General features: G+C 46.5%; 1 protein-coding gene across 3 annotated transcripts in view; it reads left to right on the forward strand.

Moving 5' to 3' along the window:
* Positions 1–22,334, forward strand: part of CHGB (chromogranin B) — a 30,337-nt gene that overhangs the window by 4,481 nt on the left and 3,522 nt on the right. Inside the window, exons 1-3 of one of the 3 annotated variants that reach the window (XM_061989135.1) lie at positions 13,763–13,878; positions 19,010–19,053; positions 20,411–20,504. In XM_061989135.1, the coding sequence (XP_061845119.1) occupies positions 13,863–13,878; positions 19,010–19,053; positions 20,411–20,504 (154 nt within the window). In that variant the 5' untranslated portion in view covers positions 13,763–13,862. Of the gene's footprint in view, positions 1–13,762; positions 13,879–15,145; positions 15,210–19,009; positions 19,054–20,410; positions 20,505–22,334 lie in introns of those variants that run through there. The other 2 variants (XM_061989134.1, XM_061989133.1) reach the window with 2 other exon arrangements.

Genomic DNA, 22,334 nt, shown 5'->3' on the forward strand with positions numbered 1-22,334 from the left:
TGCTAAGGATGTAGAGGGAGGAAGAAATGTCTTCAGTGTGAGTCAGATGTTGTTGCTTATAGTTTTTTTTGCCAGCATTGATGCTGTTGCACGCAAATATGTGTTGCTGTGCAAAACCTTTTCACTTCCATTTTGAGGAAAGTAACCTCCCAGAGGAGAGAGATGGAGAACTCAAGAGGACTGCATGTGAATTCCTTTGGTTGGGGTATTGGGTTTGGTGATGAATTGGTCTATACTTTAGTTTAACTCTAGAATCACCCAGTCTTTTATTCACATTTTTTTTAAAAGAGAAAGCCAAACCCACACAGTTTCCACAAAGCAAGCTTGGAGCAAAATGAGGTACCTGTTCTTTAGGAGAGTCCTGCTGCTACTGATACTTGAGAAATACCTGCTGGATTTTTAAGAAAGAGAAGTCCTAGTGGACTGTAGTTTAACCCTAGATCAGCCCCAGAACCAGATGTGGCCTTCACTCATAACAAAGAGTGCTTCCTTCTGCGGCCTGGAAAAACCTGAGCTGCCATCTTTTCATCCACTTTTTGAATGAGATGTAGAAAAGTAGTTGTAGTGAGATGAGGATTGATCTCTTCTCTCTAGTACTGAATGACAGGACATGAGGACATGGGTTCAAGTTGCACCAGGGCAGGTTTAGATTGGACATTAAGAAGAACTTTTTCACCAAGGGGGTTGTTAAGCATTGGAACAGGCTGCCTAGGGAGGTGGTGGAGTCCTCATCCCTGGAGATATTCAAGACACCTAGATGAGGTGCTGAGGGACATGATTGAGTTTAGTGATGGGCTTGGCAGTGTGAGAGGAATGGTTGGACTTGATGATCTTAAAGGTCTTTTCTATCCATAATGATTCTATGAACATTCAATGGATTAGCTGTTTATTTGTTGTTAAAGCTTTTTAATGATGGCAAAATGAGGCAATCTTAGTTTGGAAGGTATGTGTCCAGGAAATTAATCTGGGATCCTGCTATGGGGGTATTGTGCTGCTTCTCTACACACAGGGGGCCAGAGAGGAGGTGAGAGACCTCTGGAGAGGTAATGTTTCTGCTTCAGCTTCTCCGGGCTCTTGGGGGCTGCACAGTTACTGCCTTTAACATCACAGTTTTCTTATTAGAAATTTCTAGTGCAGCAAGGGCTAAGAGGACTCATTACTCTTCAGCTCTTTAGGAAATGATGTGCAAGCAATGACAAAACAGAGAATAGGCGGCTGCCGAAAGAGCATGAAGATAGATATTGGCAGAGGAGAGCATGAAATAGTTCCATTTTAAAGAGCAACGTAGGCAGAACAGACTGGATGCAGCTGAAAAATCTGGATTATGACTCACATCTACAAATCTTGGCTGGCATCTCGCAGAGGACGTGGTGAGCTCTGTGCTACTGAAACACGCAGCCTTGCGAAAAGTTTGCAGCCGTCCCCGTCAGGAGCGCCCGCGGTTCTGGGCACTGCTCACTTCCAGGTACAATGCGCAGCTCGTGCCAATAAGCCTGCCAGAAATAGATGTGTGTCTCACACTGAGACAGAAGGAAGGGCAAAGACAGAGCCCTTTGAAACAAACATCTCTGGAGCAGATGATAAATTTGATGTAGGTCTCATCTAGAGGAGAAGTGGGTTTCTTCTTAACTGTACTCGTTTTCTTTGGAGTACGAGTCTGGTTCCTGTATCCACGCTGTTTTGCACAGTAGGTGATTTTGAGGCTAAGCTTTGAGGAAGGGTAGATTACCTTCAAAGAGAATGGATGAACTCTATGTTCAGCACTTGTTTAGATGGCTGATAATCTGGCATCCTGGGATGTGGTTTGGAAATAGTTGGCCAAAGTGATTATTTTTGCATGGTTAGAAATGCTACTGCAAAGCACTCCTAGGGTCACTGCCTTCACAGACAGAGCCCCCACGCTTGTTGCAAAATGTGAGGGAAGTTGTGGCCTTTGCAAATAAAACCAGAAATTATGTGCTTGGAGCACCTTCCTAGAATAACAGTGAAAGTTCATGAAGCTTGAAATTCCCTCCGAGGATGGGAGGGAATCTGTGTGTAGGACATCTAAGTTCAGATGGTTGTAGCTGTTACATGGAGAAGGGCCTTTCACTGTGGTTATTTTTCACCTTTCTGAAGTCAAAAACATACATCAACCCATGCTCTTACTCCAAAGGCTTAATGCTTTTGAAGTGACTAACTCTCTCTCTGTCCTGTCCCTACATATAGAAGTTTGGATGCTCCCATGCAAATATTCCTGCACTTACTTATGTCCCAATAATGATGTCCCAGCTTACACCAGTTTACGCTATCTGAGTGTCTGTTACAATGTGAAGTATCTGCCTTCTCCTATCATGTTGCTATTCCCTGAATTCCAGCTATTTCAAGAATTTTCATCCCTGTTGCCTTTTGGGTGGGAGGCTTTTTTGCCTTCCATGACTGGAAGAAGTCGCAGAACCATGGTCACAGGCTCATTTGTTTTGATCTAACTTTGCTTAGCTGCCCTCAGAAGGACTGAAATAGTGGCCTGGAAGTATGGCCATCCTTGGTTGGTTAGATACAGGTAAAGAGCAGTATTTTTCTGGATATTTAAGTACCAGGAATGGTGTGAAGCCCTCATGGAAATGTCCCACCTCTGTACATGTGCCCTCAGTCTGTGGAGTAGTCTTTGGGAAATGGTGTTTCTTTCTGAAGGATGAAGTGCTTTCCTCTCTGCCTCACTTGCACTTGACTTAGCTTTGACACTTGTGGTTTCAGCACTTATTGCAGCACAAACCATGTTCTTTTCAAAGGCCTTTTGCTGTTGGGTTCTCTCCATTGGCTTTGTTTGCTTCTGTGAACCACCTCATCATTTCATTTTTTCTCCACTGCATTATTGAAGGCAGAAAATAACCCGTTTCCCTGGAGGCAAGAAGCCAGGTGATGCTGGACTGCTTTGTATCTCACCATGCTCCACCACCGTGGGCTCAGTAGACAGCTGGGCTGCTATGGTTCAGCTTTCAAAAGCAGACTTAGCTGTAACCACTAAACATTTAGCCACTGGGCAAAAAAAAATGTGCCTCAAGTTATAGTCTCCTTGAAACTCTCCTGCCAGTTGCTGCGTGTGGTATGTGCATGCTCTGGGCAGGATGGCACCTTTGTGCAGTAGGAAACATCCCTCTGAGTTGGTGTTTTGCCCTTGCTCTAGCCCACATATGACATGCTGCTCAGCAGGGCTGAGTGTGTGATCCCAGGGCTGAGGTGCCTGTCCAGGGGATCCCAGGGCTTCTCAGGGCCCTCTGCTTCCCAGCTGCCACAAGAGCTGTAGGAGGGAATTTTCCTGGCTTTTCCTAAATCATGCTGCTGTGGCAATTTGCACAGAAGGTAGAGCAGGGACTCCTGATTCCTGTTACAAAGGCTGAACACCTGTAAGTCACATTTGTTTTGTCCCTTTTGCTGATGATCCTGTCTGAAGCAGCAAAGGTGTCCCTTCTGCAGCCTATGTTCCCTTCACCCACCTCCCCTGTGTCTCCTAGGGGCAGCCCCTGCAGCTGCATGGCCTGCACCGTGCCTGAGCTTTGGGCATCCAACAAACCTGCTGTCACCTCTGTTCATCCCCCTGTGCGTTCTGGAGGTATGTGAAGGCTGCTTTTGCAAAGGCTTTTGGTGCCTTCCACTGCAGAACAAACCTAAGGTTATTTTTTCTCCTTCTACTTCTTCAAGTAAGTGTCCTGGCTCATGGCTAGCTCTGAGCCTGGATTAGGACAACACCTAAAACCCACAACATCCTTCAGGGCTGTGGGTATACAAGACCCCATGAGATCTTCAAGTGAAATGTGTGAGTGAAGTGAAAGATGAGGAATGACAACAGCCCCACAGGGTATGACAAGCAAGGCCAAAATTGATCCATCATTGCCAAGTAAGAGGAACACAAGACATGGTGAGGACTTTGACAGCCAGTGCCTGAGGGGTTTCCCTGCTGCGTGGCCCAGATCCAGAGCCTACACGAGGTCCTTTAGAGGTGGCTGCACTTTGGCTTGGGTATTTTCCAGTGGAGCTGGCCCTCAGTGTCTCAGAGGGGTGAGTCACGGTGCTGCAGGCGCAGAGCCCCTGGCCATGCGCACCAGCTGCCTGGATTGCCTTGGGGCTCATCTTTGGGCTAAGTCTGGCTGGCAACAAGCTCTGCCTCTCTATTCCCAGAGTGAACCTTACATAAATGCCTGATCCAAACTGTTTTGTCATCCTTGACGAATCCTCCTGCTATTAAGTCATTCCCCTGCCTTCCTTGTCTGGGAGCTCCTCCAGGATGTTTGGTATCGATGGCCTCGCCGGTGCCTACTCCAACAGCATTTTTATTTTCCCTCCCACACAGCTGCTAGTGGGAGGCACTGATTCATCCCAACGACCTGCCTGATCCTGGGGCCCAAAGGCAGCCAGGGAGAGAGCTGAGCTCCTGTGCCAGGCAGGTGTAGGAGCAGTTCCTCAGCAGGCATCTGTGAAGTAGCTCCCAGCTTGTGAAGGGAGCCAGGGCCCTTTACACCAGCAGAGGATCTTTCACCAGGGAGTTGAGGTGTTTTGGTGCATGTGGGTATATCAGGACATATGGTTGCTAAAATCTGTGTACAACAGGCAGTATATTATCCTATATAAATGTGTCTATTTCATTATTTGGTGTAGGTGATTTTGTGTGGGGCATATGTTTTCCCACAACACAAAAGTTCATTTTAAAAATACCCTGTTCTGTAGGCTTTCCCTAATGACTATTTTCACCACACATCTATTAGCTAACAACATATGCCAGCTTTTTTTTCCTTAAAAGTAAAAACTGGCACGTAGCACACAGAGCATGAAATAGTGAGATGTGATTAAGACAGTAGCTGGAGCTAACCAAAGCCAGAAAACTTGTGGCTCAAAGGTCAAACCTTTAGTTAAATTGCCTTTGCAATGGCTTATTTATTTGCAGGTGCAATGAATTAAGAGGGAAAGTCTTGTAATGAAAGAACATCTGGCATGGAAAATCTCACCTCAGTTCAAGCTGAACAAAGTTGCACTAGTGCTAGAAGGCAAGTTCTTGTAATGGTAAATGTCAGTCAACCTCGGGGCAGGTAACCCATAATGCCAATAATGACAGCATTTCTGGGTGAGAAGCAGTAAGTGGGCCAGGAGTGCTGCTAAATGGGTGTTAAAATCAGCACCTCCTGCCAGGGAAATGGGGTAATTCTGTGATTAAAGATACTGAGGTGGGAAGAGGGGTGATCAATGCTGTGTCCCACAACACATTTTTCAGTGTGACAGTCACAGACTGGGTTCCCAGCAGCTTGTTTTTTGTGTGAGAGAGCTTTAGAGATGGAAAGGAGAGGAGCTTTGGAGAATGGTGTCTAGCATCAACTCTCCTAAAAAAGCTGCAGTTAGAGGTTGAAATAAAATGGATTTGTGTGTGTGGTCCAGGCCCTCTTGGTTAAGAAGAGACTCAGCTCTCTGAGGCCAGCTTGTTTTTGTGTCCTCCCCTCATCCTCCGTGGGTCTGGGAGTATCACTTCTCCAGGCATGGTTTTTAGGGGGCCAGGGTAAAGGCAGCTGTGGGATTACTGATGTACTCTCAAGGCACTTCTTCCTTTCACAAGATGGATGGATCTATAGGGGAGTTGCTTTGTTTTGTATTTGAGGTGGCTTTTTTTGCAATCTTAATTCAGTAAGGAAAGCTGGGTCTTAGTTTGAGGTGTATTGGTGCTGGGGAGCAGCAAGAGGTAATCATCTCGTGGGAGAGTTCTCACTACATGGAGAGATGAGAAACCTGTGTGTATGTAGACAAGTCTTGTGTCTGGGTTTTTATCTCCTTGAGTGTTGATGCTGGTTGTCTGGTGTTCAAGAAAAAACCTGTTGCACATGAATTACTAAGACAAAAAATTCTTCTGTGGGTGAGAAAACACAGAGTTGGCTAAAGGATGTTTTAAAGGCTGGGGAGAGCCTTTCCATAGGCAACAGTGGATCTGGCTCTAAACAAAGGGGTTTGCTGGACAAGGGTCAGACTATTTTCTAGGCCCCTTCCTCCTGTTCTTGGTGTCAGAGCCTCTGCAGTGCTAGCACTGATGAGAGGAGATGGCTTTGTTGCCCAGCCTGCCATGAGGAGAGAGAATTGAGGCAATTAAGCGCAGATGCCTCTTGAGCATTTGAGTGCAACAGGCACCCTCACACTCCTGGTCCTGTGTTATCCTCGGAGCTGCTCAGCCTGGGTGGGACTGTCACCCATATACACTGCCTGGCCGGCATTGGGTGCTCCTAACCTCAGACAGAGGTGTCCCCTTGACATTGTTCTCTTGTAAGTTTGTCACTTTTTACCTATTAGAACCGAAAAGCCCTCCTGAGGCAGCCACCTGACATGGATCTGCATGGAAGAAGAGGTGTGTGGGAGCTGCCTCTTTCCAAAGCCAGGGCCTAGCAGTTTGCAGACTCAGTATGCCTCACGTGAGAGTTGTTGAAGCCACCAACTATGGTTTATTCTTCCTAGGATAGCAAAGTCTCTTTTAGGGTCAGTTTTTCTGCTTTTCCTGCTTGCATCACCTTTTCACCCCCAGGGTTACAACTGGATGCTGAGGCTTTTGTGAGGGCTTGTACCAGCACATGTCTGGGTTTTTTTGTCCTTCCACAGTGTTTAAAGTGCTTAGTGCTCAGCCTTTCAGTCGGCATGTGGAGTGGCTGGACTGAGTCACCCTCTAGGGCCTCCTGTCTGAATGTGGCCACCACCAGCTGCCAGCAGAACAGCTGAGGAGACTCTGAGATATTGCTTAAGACTGAGATATAGTACTAAGCCCAGGGGAGAAGCCATGGCCACTTGTTGGAAATCAGAGAGATTGTGCCAGAGAGAGTGTCCTGTGTGTGCTTTTTCAAGAGACAGTCCTCATGACAAGGTAATGCAGCATCAAAGGTGCTAAGCATCCCAGAGACAGCTGGCACCACTGTCTTCCCATGAAAGTCTGGCTCCTTCTGGTCAAGGCCACCTTTGCAAGGTCTTGGAAGCAGTGGCAGGTTCCCACATTACTACCCCTTCTGACATCTACTAGTTTCCACCTTGTGAGGACATTTAATCTTGAAAGAGCTTTTTCCTCTATTCTCTGGCAGGCAGCATCCTGGCTCTGATGTCCCTGGCATGGGGCCTGCAGCACATTACAAGGGTTTTTGGCTGGAAAGCTGCAGACACAGATGTGTGTGATGGGATTTTGAACGTCAGCAAAGATGCCCATTGCTCTCTGGCTGGTCCTGCCCATAGGTTGGCAGGTGCCAGCTGCAGTAGGTGCTGCTCCTTGGAAATTGGTGCTTTTCCAGAGAGTGTATATAACAGGAACCTGATATCCGCTCTCTGGCAGCCACAAAGTCATTCAACTTCTCATTGAGACCAGCCAGATGGATGGGATGGTGAGTGAATGCCAGGCAACAGGGAGGTGTGTTTCTGACAAATCATGTTCCTCTCTCTGATCAGGGGGAGATCTTTGGAGAAAGGACAGAATGGTGGCCCTGGTGTGAGGCCATAGGATCCATGTGGAGCTTTGGTACGACAGTGCTGCCTGGTTTATTTGTACAGAGGTGGCAAAGCCAGAACATTTGTGACCATCCATGTTTTAAGAGAAGGACTTAACGTGACTGGCATATGGATAGAGAAAAGAGACCCAAATGAAAGCCTACCTGAGGGAAAGACAGTTAAGTAAGTCAGATCTTGTCCATCCTGCCAGCTGGTCACTCAGCACTTGTCCTGTCAGACGATGAGCACTTCCACAGCTCCAGACTGCACCGTGGCCAACCAAAAGGTCTGGGATGAGAGAGACTAAGGTGAGGAGGAGCAGGTGCATGGCCAGGCTGGGGTGCAGGAGCAAGCTGGGATCCCTGGGGAGAAAGGGGCACATTCAAATATCATTGAATTCACGTGTCATTAATTCTGTTTCTTGCACAATAGCCCTTCTACTCTGAAAAGATTCTTATTATCCTTGAGAGAGTGCTTTCTTGGTTATTGCAGGGTTGGAGGGAAGGTTTAGGTTGCATTTGAAAGCCTTTGCTTTTGGGGAGCCAAACTCTGGGCACTCCTCTTGGAAAGAGAAGCAATTACTGCCACTTGGCTTGCAGAACCTGCTGCCTGCTGGGCTTTTTCCCACTGATCGTTCTCACTCCAGCTGCACCTTCCTACTGACTTTACATATTATGGTGGCTGCTATTCCAGAGCCAGGGTGGATTGCTCTGTTGGCTGGTGTGCTGCAGCAGCAGGGAGGGTGTTTTGCAAAATATCAGGTCAGCACTGAAAAGCACCACTTCTGCTCCCTCTGCTTCACTGTTAGGATGAGTTGTCTGAGGTCCCTGCAGTCATCATGGGGGAGATGAGACTAGAAAATAAGAACAGAAGGATGGTGGTGTCCAGTGAACAGGAGGGGTTGTGTGAGAGGAAGGCAACATCCCTGACAGGCCCTGACTTGTATGTATGGCATTTTTGCAGGGGAATTGTAACTGTCATTTGCCTCTAGAAAATTATCCCCACATCACAAATATAAGTAGTTATCAACTTACCCAGGAGGGAATGCCTGAAGACTCACACATCTGCAGCAAAGCCTAAAATGACAGGCTGGAGGTGTGCTCTCTGGTCCTGACTCTCAGTGGTATCATTTGAATGTAGTCTATGGAACTAGACAGATTTACACTGACGGAGTGTCTGCCATGTATTGTCAGTTCCCAAAGCTGCCTTTAAACTTAAGCCTCTTCAGGCTTTTTTATGAGTGCACAGCGTTTCACACAGAGAGCCTGAAAGTCTTAAAATCAGGGTATGCAAAAGAAAAAAAGGATTTCTAGTGGGAAGAGATCTTAGCAAAAGCCTCGTTTGCATTTTGCAGGTTTAGCTCTCTCTTTCACAGGATCCTTTTTGCAGCGGGGTCTCTGTTTTTAGTGGCACGAGATGATTAAGAAGAGGTGATTGAAAATTTCTTCAGTGATTCCTTTTGCTGTGTGAGTATCAGTGTGATGAAATAGATTGCTTAGCAGTAGTTACAGTCAGGAATTATGTGCAGGGGTGCAGTGGGATTGATTTTTTTTTCAGTACAGACACTGTATGACAGTAAAAAGTTTCCTTTGAAATCGTCAAGGTTCGTTGCAGAAATCTATATATTTTTGTCTTACACAAATGAAATTTTCCTCTGAAATTTCCATGACACTATCAACCACAGAACAATATTGTTCTTACCATAACAGAACCCTTGCTGAGAGTCAAGGTGCTATAAATATTTAAAGAAATGAATTACTAAGCCAGACTACTGCCCCTGTCTGTAAATATTAAATGGAACATACACAGTTGACAAAATACAGGCAGAAACACTGAATGGGGCCGTTTCATTGCCTAAATGAAATTATTTGCAGTGCAAAAGCAACTGTAAGAGTCATTTTTGCTTAATGGCAAGCAGCACTCCAAATATGAGAGCTTAAGTCAGCATTTTGCTTGCTGAAAGAAATTTCCATCCTGTTTTACAGCCTACTGCACAAACCCCAAACTTCTTCACCAGTGAGGTTACGAGTGTGCTTAATTGGATATGTTAAAAAAATATATGGGGGGGGTTGGGCAAAGGTTGTTTTGTGGTGGGTTTTTTTTTAGGGGGGGAGTGGAGGGAGCTAGGTGTGTAGTTCCACTATGCCCAGGCTGGAAGATGAGATGTCCTATAGCTCTCAGGCTGCTCTCTGGCCATCAGCTACCTTGGAGCTCTGGTCCTGCAGCAATGCCAAGCATCTGAAAGCCGGGCTAGGGAGGCATGTTGGCAGCTTTTTGGTGGCTGCTCTTTGTCCAGGACTCATCTCTGGTGAGGAGAGTACTGGGGAGCTGTTACTCCCCAGCTTGCAGAGCAGGAGGTGTCTGGGGCTGCGGAGGTTGCTCCTTGTTGTCAGCAAGACAACTTCATTATAGCTGAGACTAGGAGAGGATTTAGTCATAGCCAAATTCATAAAGCTATGAGTAATCACGTAAGGACTTTTTGAGCTCCAAAGCTGCATTTTAGCTTGATGATCAGATCATCTGGAGTGACAGATTTTGACTGGGACTCCAGCAAAACATTTTCTGACAGCAAATCAGGAATTTATAGCAAGGTGAGAAGTGGCAGCACAGATAAAATGAACAGACTTGTGACTAAAAATCTCAGTGGTGCAACAGTAATAAGCAAATTCTGACTTTCTGTTGTAGGAGGGCAGGAAATGTGCATGAAGTTTCACATCAATGTCATCTTTCCTATGGATGTCCTACCAAGAGCTAAGTTGTATTTATTGCCTGGAGCAAGCAAGGTCAATGAGTCTGGGAAGGACTTAAGAACTGGCACTGCAGTGGTAATTATGCTGACAGTGCAGTATGGAAAAAGTGTCCTTTGTTTTGTAGGCTCCAAAAGCTGCTTTTTATTTGTATCTTAATATTTGTATTGCAGCATAATCTAGTTTTCTCCCATCTGAGCTGACAAACACCCGAGAGAGGAATGTCTGGGGTAGGGAGATAGGTGTGTGTGAGCAGCATAAAGGAAGATGTTCACTTGAAAAACTTGGGATGTCAGGGAAGTGGTTGTGTTTAGACTTGGCCTTCTCACTCTTACTTACCTATTTTTTTGGACATGGCTTGGATTTGTGGTTTTTTTTTTCATTCTGGTGATCTGTTTGCTGCTTCTGTAGCCCTTGAGTGTATCCAGAGACCCTGAAGATTTATATCAACTGGCATAGGGTTTTCTTCAGAGGACCACAGCAGAATCTGTGAATATGTTTTTACTAAGCCTTAACAATCATGGCATGTCTTATAGGGATATTTTAAACTAATTTTCAGTTTGGCCATGTAACATTTGACCTTATTTCTGTAATACAGATATATCACTGAAGAGCTAGAAGGACCCTGCAACAAGGTTGCAAGTGAGCAAAATCTTTTTTTAAAGAAGACTAAGAAAGTGTAAGAAGAGTCGACCTGAAGTTTTCTCTTAGTTCTGAAACAGAAATATCCAGTAGATTCTTTAGATATTCTTTGAAGCAAGTCTTTGAAACTAAAGACTAGCAATTTGTTCCTAGCAGTTGTTTCTATACTGCCTGAGAGCACGTGGCATGAACAAAACCCCGCTGTGTGAGGTACTATATAAATATAGAAAGGAAAAAAAAGATAGTTGCCCATGCTACAGAAATGACACATGTGTACCACACAGGGTCTCTTCACAGCTCCTCTGTCTCTCAGCTGGAGGCAAGAACTGTGCATTTTAGATTAGAATTGCAAGCTGGTTATTGTGTAAATACAGAACTAGATTGTTTTGTATCTCGATGCATTCAGGCAGTTTGCGTCCCGTGGACTCAGTTCTGCTGTGAGGGTCCATTTTTATCTCTGTTGGGTTTCAGATGACAGAGAAGCTAAAATCTGAAATGTGCAGACTGACCACTACGAGTAACAAAGTGTACCAGCCTGATCTGCCCAAGCACAGGCTGTTGTGAGGTGTGCTTAAAAGCATTTTATCTTATCTAATAGCAGTATCATTACATCTCCCGTGGATTCAGCTCAAGCAGACACTGTTCCTGATACCTCTGTTCCTGTTGTTTGTCACATCCTCCTGTAGCTGAAAAAAGCAAGCTCCATTCATCAGCATCCCTGCAGGTGCCTGGTACAGAATAAATAGTCTTTGCTCAATAAGAAGGAGGCGGTCTGCGTGTGGTCCTGGCTGCCACTTCTCACAGAGGCTTTGGCTGGAGATGTGCAAAGATTTTGAGGTGTATACGAGCATATACACCTCTGAAGAGTTGTCTCTTCTGCTTTGCCAGGCCCCTTGTCTGGTCACAATGTAGATGAGACCCAGCTGAGCACTGTCCTGTTCCCTTTCCAGTGGATGTGTCTGACGGATTTCTAACTCCCTTGAAGCCCATCACCATACAGGCAGAGATGAGCCAGGCACCTGACTCTGCCTCACTGTAGAACTACTAAGATGATAATTGAATTTCTGGGGCATGTTGCACCAGCTCTAAGCCACTTTAACAGTTGATTTAAGTGAGCTATGGGTAAATCTATATACAGTAACATATAATGGCAGCAAAGCCTAAGTATCTGTGCAGTTGCATTATCTGTGATGCTGCAACCAGCATGAATATGTGTAAGACCTCAGAAAGGATTTTTGCTGCTGTTTGTGAAGCTGGATACATGGTGTCCCTTGGTGCTGGCTTTTCAGATTTGATTGGTGTTTTGCTCCAGATACTTAGCACCTGAATGAAAGAGATGACTTTGCTCCTGAAAAAGGCTGCAGGATTTTCATTCCATGGAAACTAATTGGCATCCAAGAATGAAGTTAATGCTACCAGCACATCTAATTAGAGGAGAGCAAATCCTCATATTCCCCCAGCAGTCTCCTCTCAATTTAGAAGGAGCTCGGGCACAGAAACTTGCTTGTCATCCTTTGAAGTTCTAGCTTCTAGCATGAGCCAAGAGTGCATTTCTTTTTAAGCATTTGTATTTGAGAGAATCCAGCAGGATAAATACTGTTTATTCATAGAGTGATAGATTGTCACAACATTATGAGGAGTGTATATCACTGCAGCTGAAGTTCTGACACATCTGAGAAGGGAGGTTGGGTTGTGCCACTCACAACCGATTGAGTGAAATGTGCCACTGCCTGCTGTAATCCTGACTTAATGCAGTCACATCTCTTTCCTAATCTGAGGGGAAGCTCGTGCCAGCTGACACCTGGCTGTAAAAGTCTTATGTGAAGCGACATTGTTTTGAAAATGCAGGCTGACTTAAATCACTGCGGGCAAGGAACACGGATTCTCTCTGTCTGGTTTTCCAGAACTGTCAGAAAATCCATGGGGTCGTGTTTTGAAATCCTAATCTTGGATGCTGAAGGTGGAATTAGATAAACTCCATCCAGTTCTGTCTCACCCTCTGTCACAGATCTCTTGAGTGACGTCCTGCAGAACTTGCAAGTCTTTGTAACCTTGATTCTAATCCAATCTGAAGGCATTAGCATGTGCTCCCGTGCAGACCCTGCTGTGACCCAGCAGTGCTTTAACATCTCATATCAAGAGCAAGTAGACGACTTCTTGATTCTTTACACAATGCTGAGGTGAGGGAGTGTTTCAGAGAAATTCTACAAGTCAAATGTAAATAATGGCACAGAGAAACCAGCTGTGAAGGCCCAATGATTGCTGCTGCAGTGCAGGAGGTGGATTAGAAGCCATTTGAGGCAGGAGGTGTGGGGTGCTTCCTCTGAGCTGTCTGTTCTGCAGCAAGAAGGCTTCTGTAGTGGTGGTTGTACTATCAACAGGACTTGGGCAAAACAGGTGCATGATACGAATACCTCATAGATGCTAAAGTAGCTGTCTGCTTTTATTCAGCATCTTTGTATCACCTGCCCCTTTTGACTGTCATGCCCAGGATAAGTATAGCCAGGCAAAGGATGGAGTAGAGCAGTTACACGAGGATAACGAAATAGTGCTATTTATATACCCGTGGAAGTTTTACCTGAGACTCTTTATTCTGAGCAGCTTGAGGAGGTAGAGGCCAGGCTGAATCCTCACACAGACAGAGGAGGACACGTGGGCCTCAGAGCTAGTGAAATCTTTATAGTCTTTTTGAATCAGGCTCTCAACTTCCCACTGTCAAGGCTGGTGATTAGCAAAGAAGCATATACCTGTGGAGATGGGGTGTGTGTAGGCAGCATGGGAATGTCACGCAGGATGGGGATGTTGAGGAAGCAGAAATGTTGCAGTGTTGATGTGATTTAGTGTTGAGTTTAATTTTTATGGTGGCCAGATGAGCAGGTTCTGTTATTTTGCAGGAGCTAAATGAAGGTGAACAAAGAATCTGGGTTTGCCTCCCAGAGTTAAAGGCTATCTTCTGACACAAGCTTCAAATGAAGCTGAAGTTCCTGGCTTCCCTTATGCATGGAGGAAGCTGCATGTGAGTTTTACTGGAGTGTTGTGTCCTTGTGTCTTGTCTTATATATATAAAGGCTGTATGGTTGTAGCAGCCTGGCATTGTTAATACACAGTGTAAGTCAGTACACTGAGTGATTATAGAGACAGCTGCCATTTTGATGGATGGATTCAGTGTTAGAGAGTCACCTGCTTAGTACTGAGAACAAACAAACAACTTCTGAAAGGCATAATTTGGAGATGGCCCTCTAAGAGTTAACAAAAGGAAAAGCAGAACAAGTCCTAGTCTTACAATGTCTTTGCCTGTCTCTAAAGGGAACCAGGGGAAGCGTTCAGCCTTGCTCTGTGGAGAGCTCACCACAGCTTGTCAGTTTGTGCTTTGCAGTCCATTGGGGGCTAATTGCGATGGTGGGGGCTGTTTGAAAAAGAAAATGTTCAACTTCATCTCTGTAGGTTTGCTCTGGTTCCCCAGAGCATTGTCACAGTAAGAGGTTTGCCTGTGGAGATGGATGCAAGAGCGGTGGTTTCCCCGTTGAAACTCCTGAGGAACACTGCGTGTCATTCACTCACCAGATGACACGAGTGTGAGGATGGCTTTCCAGTCGTTCTCTGGTTCTGTTTGCTGTGTGCAGGGGCGGGAGGGAAGCAGTGATTTGAGTGGAAGGGACAGAAACCTTGCGGGAAAAGTCTGTAGCAGCATTGAAAAGGATATGGAATCGCGGCGGTGATGCCTTGTGCGAGCTGTTGCAGAAGGATGGATTACTGCACCTCCTCCCTCTAGGTAGAGGCTCAGCATCCGCTGGCGGTGGGAAAGACCTAAGGATGCTACAGCATCCTCCGAGCTGGAGAAGGGGGAGGGAAATCCCGCTTTTCTCCTTTACTGAGGGGACGGCGGGGCGGGGGAAGGGAAAGGGGCATTAGGAATGTTAGGCGAGGGGGCAGCGGGAGGAGGTAGATGATTGCAAAGGAAGGGAAGACGAACTCGCCTTCCCCAGCCTGGGAGGAACTTCCCCCGTGCTGGCGAGCTACGGGGTCGGGGTAGAGGAGAGGGGGCGAGGGAGGCGGAATGGGGAGGGGGCTGCGGGGCGGACCGAGGGGGTCCCGCGGCTGCGGGCGGCGCCGCTGAGGGGGAGAGGACACGGGCGGGGGGGGAGGGAGGGCGGCAGCGGCGCCGCCCCCGGGGGCTCGGAGTGACGCAGGCTCCCGGCGGGGCCCCCCGCCCGTCATCCTCCGCCCCCGCGCTCCCCTTTAAATAGCGGCGAGCCGCGGAGCCGCGCGGAGCCGAACCGAGCCGAGGGGAGCGGAGCATGGGGCCGCTGGCGCTGCTCGGCCTCCTGGGGGCCGCCGCCCTGGCAGGTGAGAGGGAGCGGGGCCGCGGCTCCCCCCGCCCCGCAGCCCACGGGAGGGCGGCCCTCAGCCCGCGCGGGGAGAGGCGAGAGCGGAGCCCCCCGCAGCGCGGGGCTGTGTGTGGGGAGGGCTGTGAGCGGAGGGGGCTGCCCCTGAGGAGCCGTGACGCCATGGGTGGGTGCGTGGCGTCACGCCGCGGTGGCCCGGCCGGCGGGCAGCGGGTGGTGCCGGGGCTTGGCGGGGGCTGCGCGCCGCTGCGTCCCGGCTGCCGCCGCCCCGACGGTGCCCGCACGAGTTCCCTCACCCCCGTGAACGCTGGCCGCATGCTTTGAATTTGTTCCCCCTCCTCCAGTACAGTTCCTTCCATAAAGACTTCTTGGAATCGTTTTATCCGTGTCGTTTTCTGTCGGTACCTAGCGGTGCTGCTGGACCTCTGCCAGCTAGGGCTGGGCGCTGGGAGGTGGCTGTAAAGTAGCGGGTCTGCAGCTTTAACTCACAGGAAGTGTTTTTGGCGTGTGTGCGGCATTAAATATTAAAGCCAGCCTGTGAAATGAAGATTAAACACAATAGGATGAGGGGATCGCATGGCTTTGTGGCTTTTTATGCCTACTACATCGGTGTCACTCTAGGTAGGGGAGTTCAGCTTTGAGTGTATTAGAGATCTCTGCATGGAAATGCTTCTTGGACTTAGAAACTCTGTGATGTAGTCAACTACCCTCAGATGCCTTTGTTGTAATCAAAGGGGAGTGGGGGATATGGGGGAAGAGACCCCAACTCAGAGAAACTCACCAGATGTATTCCACAGAACCCATGGGGGTTTCTTACCAAATATTTGTACCTGTTTATGCCATCAAATGGGTCAAGTACCTCTTTGTATCCTTTTTGGTTGTCTCGTTTTCAAGCAGTGAACCATGGAGTTTGTTTGGGGCTGTGAATCTGTGAAACAGTACCTTCAAGAACTTTCTAGCGCTCCTTCTGCAAATCAACATGCCAAAGTTTCTGTGACCTTTCCTAGGAAAGGTTTTTACTGGCATTTTGATGAGTGATGGCACTGCACTGAGTCATCAACATAAATGAAACAAAGCCATGTGGGGATTTCATTGGAAATCCACCAAAAGATATATGCTCGAGTCTTGATGCAAACAAAGCCCATGTGAATTTGTGTATTCCTTGTCTATTTTTGTGATCTTAGTCAGCTCTCAGCACCTCTGCAAAATCAAACAATGTTATTATAACTGCCTGGGCTGATTTGCTTCGGGAGGGGAAAGCAGACCCAGGGCTTTGCTTTACTCTGTGGGTTGGTGGTCTGTTTTTTTGCATGGGCAGGGGAAGGTTTTCCATCTCGGTGCATGCTCTGACTTTGTTTCTGCTGTGAGACCCTGCAGTTGTACCGTCTGCTGTGTCCCTGCAAACCTGATGGCTGGGTGTCCTGCTGCCTGACTGTGTCAGTGGCGCCGGCACAATGGCTTCGCTCCTCCTGAGCACACGTGGAGAGGAAGGCAGAGGTGTTGGCCAGCCATCTCCAGCTGGCAAGTGGCCACGAGAGAGCACTTGCCAGCTGGCATGGGCTAGCCAGCTCCGGTGTAAAATGGGGCATGCTGGCTCCCTACGGACTTCCTGTCTCAGCTCTAGCAGAGCAGCTGCCTCAATGCATTATTGCAGGCTCTGGGATGGATTGGATATTCATTTTGTTCCTCTGGGCAGGTTAATATGACGTACATCCAATGCCATTTGCTTCTGACATTGTTAGGATAGCCTAATGCTTCCTCTTGCTCTGTGTGTCAGCTTTCATCTTTAACCAAGCATTTGCTTAATGGTCATTATTCCATCTGTAAATCTCCTTGGAGAGACAGGAGCTTTGGAATGACAGGGCAAAGGCAGCAAGTGCAACCTGACCTTATATTCCCTCACCACTGATGTAGTGCTCGAGAAGTAGCCCCAAATTGGCATCTCTAACAGCAAAAGTCATTCAGAAGTCTATTCTGTGCTTTGTCACAGGAGATGCTCTGTGGCAGCATCATGAGGAGGACAGAATCAGGTATTTGCCCTTGAGCTGTTTCTCATTGGCTGGAAGCCCTGAGGAACCTCCTTAAGAACAGGGGTCATCGCCTGTGCTTCAGCTGGTGCCTGAAGAGCAGCATCTCCCACTCCTATTTCTTTAGTAGAAGGGACTTTGCTGCCAGCATCCTGCCTCTGTGTGTACTCCTGTTCTTACCCTCTGGGCCCAGATGCGGGGTACAGGCGGGTCAGGCTGCAGCAGCGTCAGCACTGGGCGCTGTGGCAATTATTTGCATACTCGGTTAGTAAATAAAGTAACCTAAAGCCTGGCTCAGACAGCACTGAACGCAAAAGATGGGGAAGAGCGGTTGGCTCTGCATAGCACCATCTCCCCCACACACCACCTGGCCTTCTGGGAAAGTGATAGGGAGGTAGTGCTATTTTAGAGGAATTCCTTCTGTGCTATCCTCGTGTGGGTTCCCTTCTCTGACCGCAGCTGTGCACGCAGAGACAGGGGCTGGAGAAGCACATTCCTACATATGTGTTTAGAGGGGAGAGAGGAATAGAAATATCAGCAGAGTTATTATTGTATTGTGTTCAGTTATTACACACAGAGTCAGTGCTCAGGGGGATGTCAGCCTCCTCTGCAGACACAGTGAAGAAGAAAGGTTTCTCTGCTTTCAGTAGTGCCTTGCCTTGGGGCAGCATTAGTTTTCCTGGTGCTGTAACTGACCTGAGTTCATCTGTTGCAGAAGATCTCTCACTACCCCAACCAAGTTGTATTGCAGAGAAGGTGTTAGATGTAATTAAGATTGTCCTGACCTGTCTGAGAACTTCAGAACTGCACCCCAGGCTGTGCGTTTGTGAGCTGTGATTATACGCCACGTGGCAAACCTGTGAAGCCATGATACCTTGTTTCTGTGCAGTGGTGTGGGGCTGGCAGACTTGCTTAACTGCACTTCTGCAAATCTGAAGGTAGATGAGAATTGACAGGGTTTATTAATAACGCACAGCAGCCAAGCTCATTAACCAGATGGAGATGTAGCGGTGATGGCAGAATGAAGCAGCACGGAGGTTGCGTTTGCAACAGCTTCTTTCTAAAAGCAAATGCCTTTGACCAGGTACTGGTGCAAGGAGGTGTTAATTACCCCATGTGTCCTCAGGACAGAAAGATGGGTTGTGCCTCTTCCTTCTGGACTAATGTTTCCCGCTGGGATTTTATTTTCTTTGCTTATTTCTTGGGCTGATAATGGATCACTGGTGAATGGAAATTTTCCTGTCCCTTTTGGCTCTGTCGTTCCCTCCAGGAGCTGCCTCCTAGCCAAGTGAGACAGGATTTCTCTGGTAGGGTTGGGACAGTAGTTGTTTGAAGAGTAGCCTCCTATTGAGGAGATGGGGAAAGGGAGTACCCAGAGCCCCTCACAGAAGCCAAAAGCTTCCCGAGTTGCAAAGAGGCCTTGCTTGTTTCCTATTTTTTTGCCACCAAACGTGTACAACTACATGAAGACTTGACTTGCAGTAAAGCTCCAGTCTTGGAATTAAAGCACTACTTTCTGTTTTTTGGTGTACATTCTTTTTGTGCTAGAAATGTCACCATACCTCTTCTCTCATGCTGCTTTACTTTAAGCTTCACGCTGCAACTTTACTTTTCCACCCTGAATAAGAAAAGATGTAATGCAAAATGTGTCTGGTTTACTGACCTGCCAACCTAAAACTCAAGTCATCTCATCAAACCAATTTGCTAGAGGATTCCTGTCAGTGATGCTTATTGCTGGGATTAATGACTCTGTAATAATTTGATTTTCTTCTAGGTGTCAGTGCAGTTCCAGTGGAAAAAGATAATATTGAAGAAATGGTGAGTAGCTGCACATCAGTGGAAGTTTCAGAAGGTATCAGTCATATGGACTCCATGTTTTGCCTCTAAACTATTAGGGTAATGCTTTTTTTTCCTAAGGATAAACTCTTAAGAGATCTTGAGTGATGTGGAGCTTGGAGAGCCGTTAGCTGTCAGAAGATACTTGCATGCACTTTGGTGCATTTGATGAAAATGGGAGCTGGCTTCTTGTGTCAGTGTGATGCTTTTGAGTCGCTACATTGTGCACCTGCCTGAAAAATGATCTGAAATGTTATTTGATAGTACATGTTACTGGACTGTAAAAAAGGAAGTGGCAACTTTGAATAAAGATGAAATATTTGCAGTTGCCAACTATGTGATGGACTTTCTAATGCTGTCCTGCCATCTCCTGCTTTGGAAAGAGATTCTTAACCTGTTTGACTAAATAAACATCATTAGCTGCTCTCAGCACCTGTAACCTCTCATCACTTCGCCATCTGACATCAGACCCTCTCCACTGCTTGACAGTGTGATCATTTAGATTAGTAAACACCTGGTAATAACTAAAAACAGTTCAAAAGCAAAGGGCTGTATAAACATTTGATTGTCTGCTCCCATCCAGCCTCCCAGATTGTCAGCCTGAGACCCTTGTACCCTTGACGACCTGAGCACTCAAAACAAACGACTTGGATGCTCCCAAATCATTGAGTGTGGACTCCTAGAGAAGACCTGCTTGGGGTTAGAGGGGATTGGATGGCTTTGCTAAGTCAATCCATTTCAGAAGAGCTGCTTTGATGGCACTTGGGGTTAGAGGGGATTGGGTGACTTTCCTAAGTCAGTCCATTTCCTCTGCTTCCAAAAGACTATCCAGCTGAATGTCAAGTGCTAAAAGAGACAGGGCTTACAGCACACACACATGAGAAGTTGTGGTGAAGATGTAAAGGTGTTTCTGGTTTGTTGGCAATCCAAGCAGTACTTCTGGTAACACCTTTGCAGCGTCCTCATTTGGACAGATGCTAGGGGTCATCTTATGAACACGTGTTGTATTGGCTGATTTTTTGTTACCTCATGTTGTTTGACTCTCCTTGGTATTGAATTGGGTATTTAATATTATAAAATGCACAGAAGTTATCTGTTACCTATGCAAACAAAAGGGGAGACAAAAAAAAGCTAATGACTGTCCTCTTCTTACTGATGTGGGAGTGAGGAGCGAAGCAGTTGTTGCCTGGATGCACAGGAGGTTGTGGTAGAGCTGGGGATTACTCAGAACTCAGGATAGCCTGAATTCTAAACCCAAACTAGTTTTCTTGAGTAACTGGGTCAGAAGTAGGATTTCCATCTAAGCCATGAGAATTTCATGGGGTTTTTTTTCTTCTAGGTAACACGGTGCATAGTGGAAGTTCTGTCCAACGCTCTGTCTAAGCCAAATGCACCACCAATTAATCCTGAATGTAAAGAAATCCTGAAGAAGAGTAAGTATGACATAACTTGAACTTGTGAAAGGAATGTGGGTGGTGGATTCTTTATGATACTACAGCTGGGGAATTGTTGCTTCAGCCCATGTGAAACCGATGCTTCCACATTCCATTGTCAGAATTCTGGTTTCCCTCTGTTTAGCCTCTCTTGCTCAAAGAGCAAACAAACCTGACCTGGTAAGCACAGGGATTCTTGGCTAACACGTGTGGCTCTCTGCTGAAGTTAACCTGGAGAGTCTGAGAACTACACAAGCTCTTTAGCGTTGCCTGAGAGACTAACAAGTGTGACCAGATTTGGTTCACGTGCTGAATGCTTCCCAGAGGATAGGAACTGGCTTCAAATCAATATCAACAGGACTATTGTGCCCAGTGGTAACTGAACCCACACCCAGCTTGGGAGACAGGAGTCTTTTGCTCAGCCTAGAAATGGTGAAGCTTGTGAGACTGATGGAGAGGTGTGCTGAAAGCTCCCTGTGGGACTGCTCCTTTCAACTGAGCTTGTTCTTATCACGTGGCACTTAATGCCCATAATGTCAAGGTGTGAGCCCATTGGCATGCTTGATTCCTGCCTCTAGAGAAGTGTGGTTAAGTTTGACACTGTGCCAAACTGATTGCACATCTTTACCACCTAGTGGTATTTACTTGATTACAGAAAAACAAAAAGGCTCTTGAACTTAACCTGGCAGCATGAAGCCAATATATAACCTGTCTCTTGCTTATTTGTAGAGGGAATAATGCACAGCCCTAATACAGGCATCAGAAGAGGTTAGGTTTTAGGCTTTGGGAATATATCTATTTGTATCTAACCCAGCCACAAATTTCTAGGAGGTGCTGAATGCCATCAGGTACCAGGCTTTGGTTATGATATTGTTAGTTTCAGAACAAAAGCCCTGTATATTTGACATGTTTTGGAAAATGCAAAACCAGTTAGCAGAAAGAGAGAATGAGGATCATATTTTTGCCATTAGACAGATTTCCTCCAAGAATATCAGGTAATGAGAAGCTCCTCAGAAATAATGAGCTGGGTTTAAACCTGTGCAGCTGTTGTCTGAAAACTTTCAAGATTTATGATCTGTTTCTGATCTTCCTTAGACATAAGTGAAGCAGAAATATCTTCACAGAAACGCACCATTACTGTTGTGGTCAGAGTCAGCCTTTCATTTAGTGTTTTGGAAACAGTGGAATTGCCATGATTTAGTTAAATGTATCTATTGCAAAGTAAAAGATTTCTTTCCTTTTTAAGTCAATTTATAACTTCTAAAACTTACTAGAAGTCACAGGAATTTTTGAGTAGCTTGAAAAAGATGGTTGTCATTTATTGTGAGTAAGCATATGTGATGGAGGAGGCCTGACATTCAAAGAACTGAACCTCATGAGGAACCTCATGAGGTTCAACAAGTGCAGAGTCCTGTGTCTATAGTAGCTAGCAACAGGACAAGGGGTAATGGGATGAAGCTGGAACACAAAAAGTTCCACTTAAATATAAGAAAGAACTATTTCCCTGTTGAGGTGAGGGAGTCCTGGCACAGGCTGCCCAGAGGGGCTGTGGAGTCTCCTTCCTTGGAGGTCTTCAAGACCCGCCTGGACATGTTCCTATGTGACCTGATCTAGGTGAACCTGCTTCTGCAGGGGGGTTGGACTAGATGATCTCTAAAGGTCCCTTCCAACCCCTACCATTCTATGATTCTATGAACACAACTGCAGGTCCCCATTGATGTGGGAATGAGAGTTGATTTAATTCAATACAAAGAATGTGATCACAAGCAAGGAGAAAAAGACAAAGAGGAAAAATTATCCTGGAAATTTCAGTGGAACTTTTAAAATGCC

This window comes from Colius striatus, chromosome 2 (genome assembly GCF_028858725.1).
Source record: "Colius striatus isolate bColStr4 chromosome 2, bColStr4.1.hap1, whole genome shotgun sequence".
NCBI lineage: Eukaryota > Metazoa > Chordata > Aves > Coliiformes > Coliidae > Colius > Colius striatus.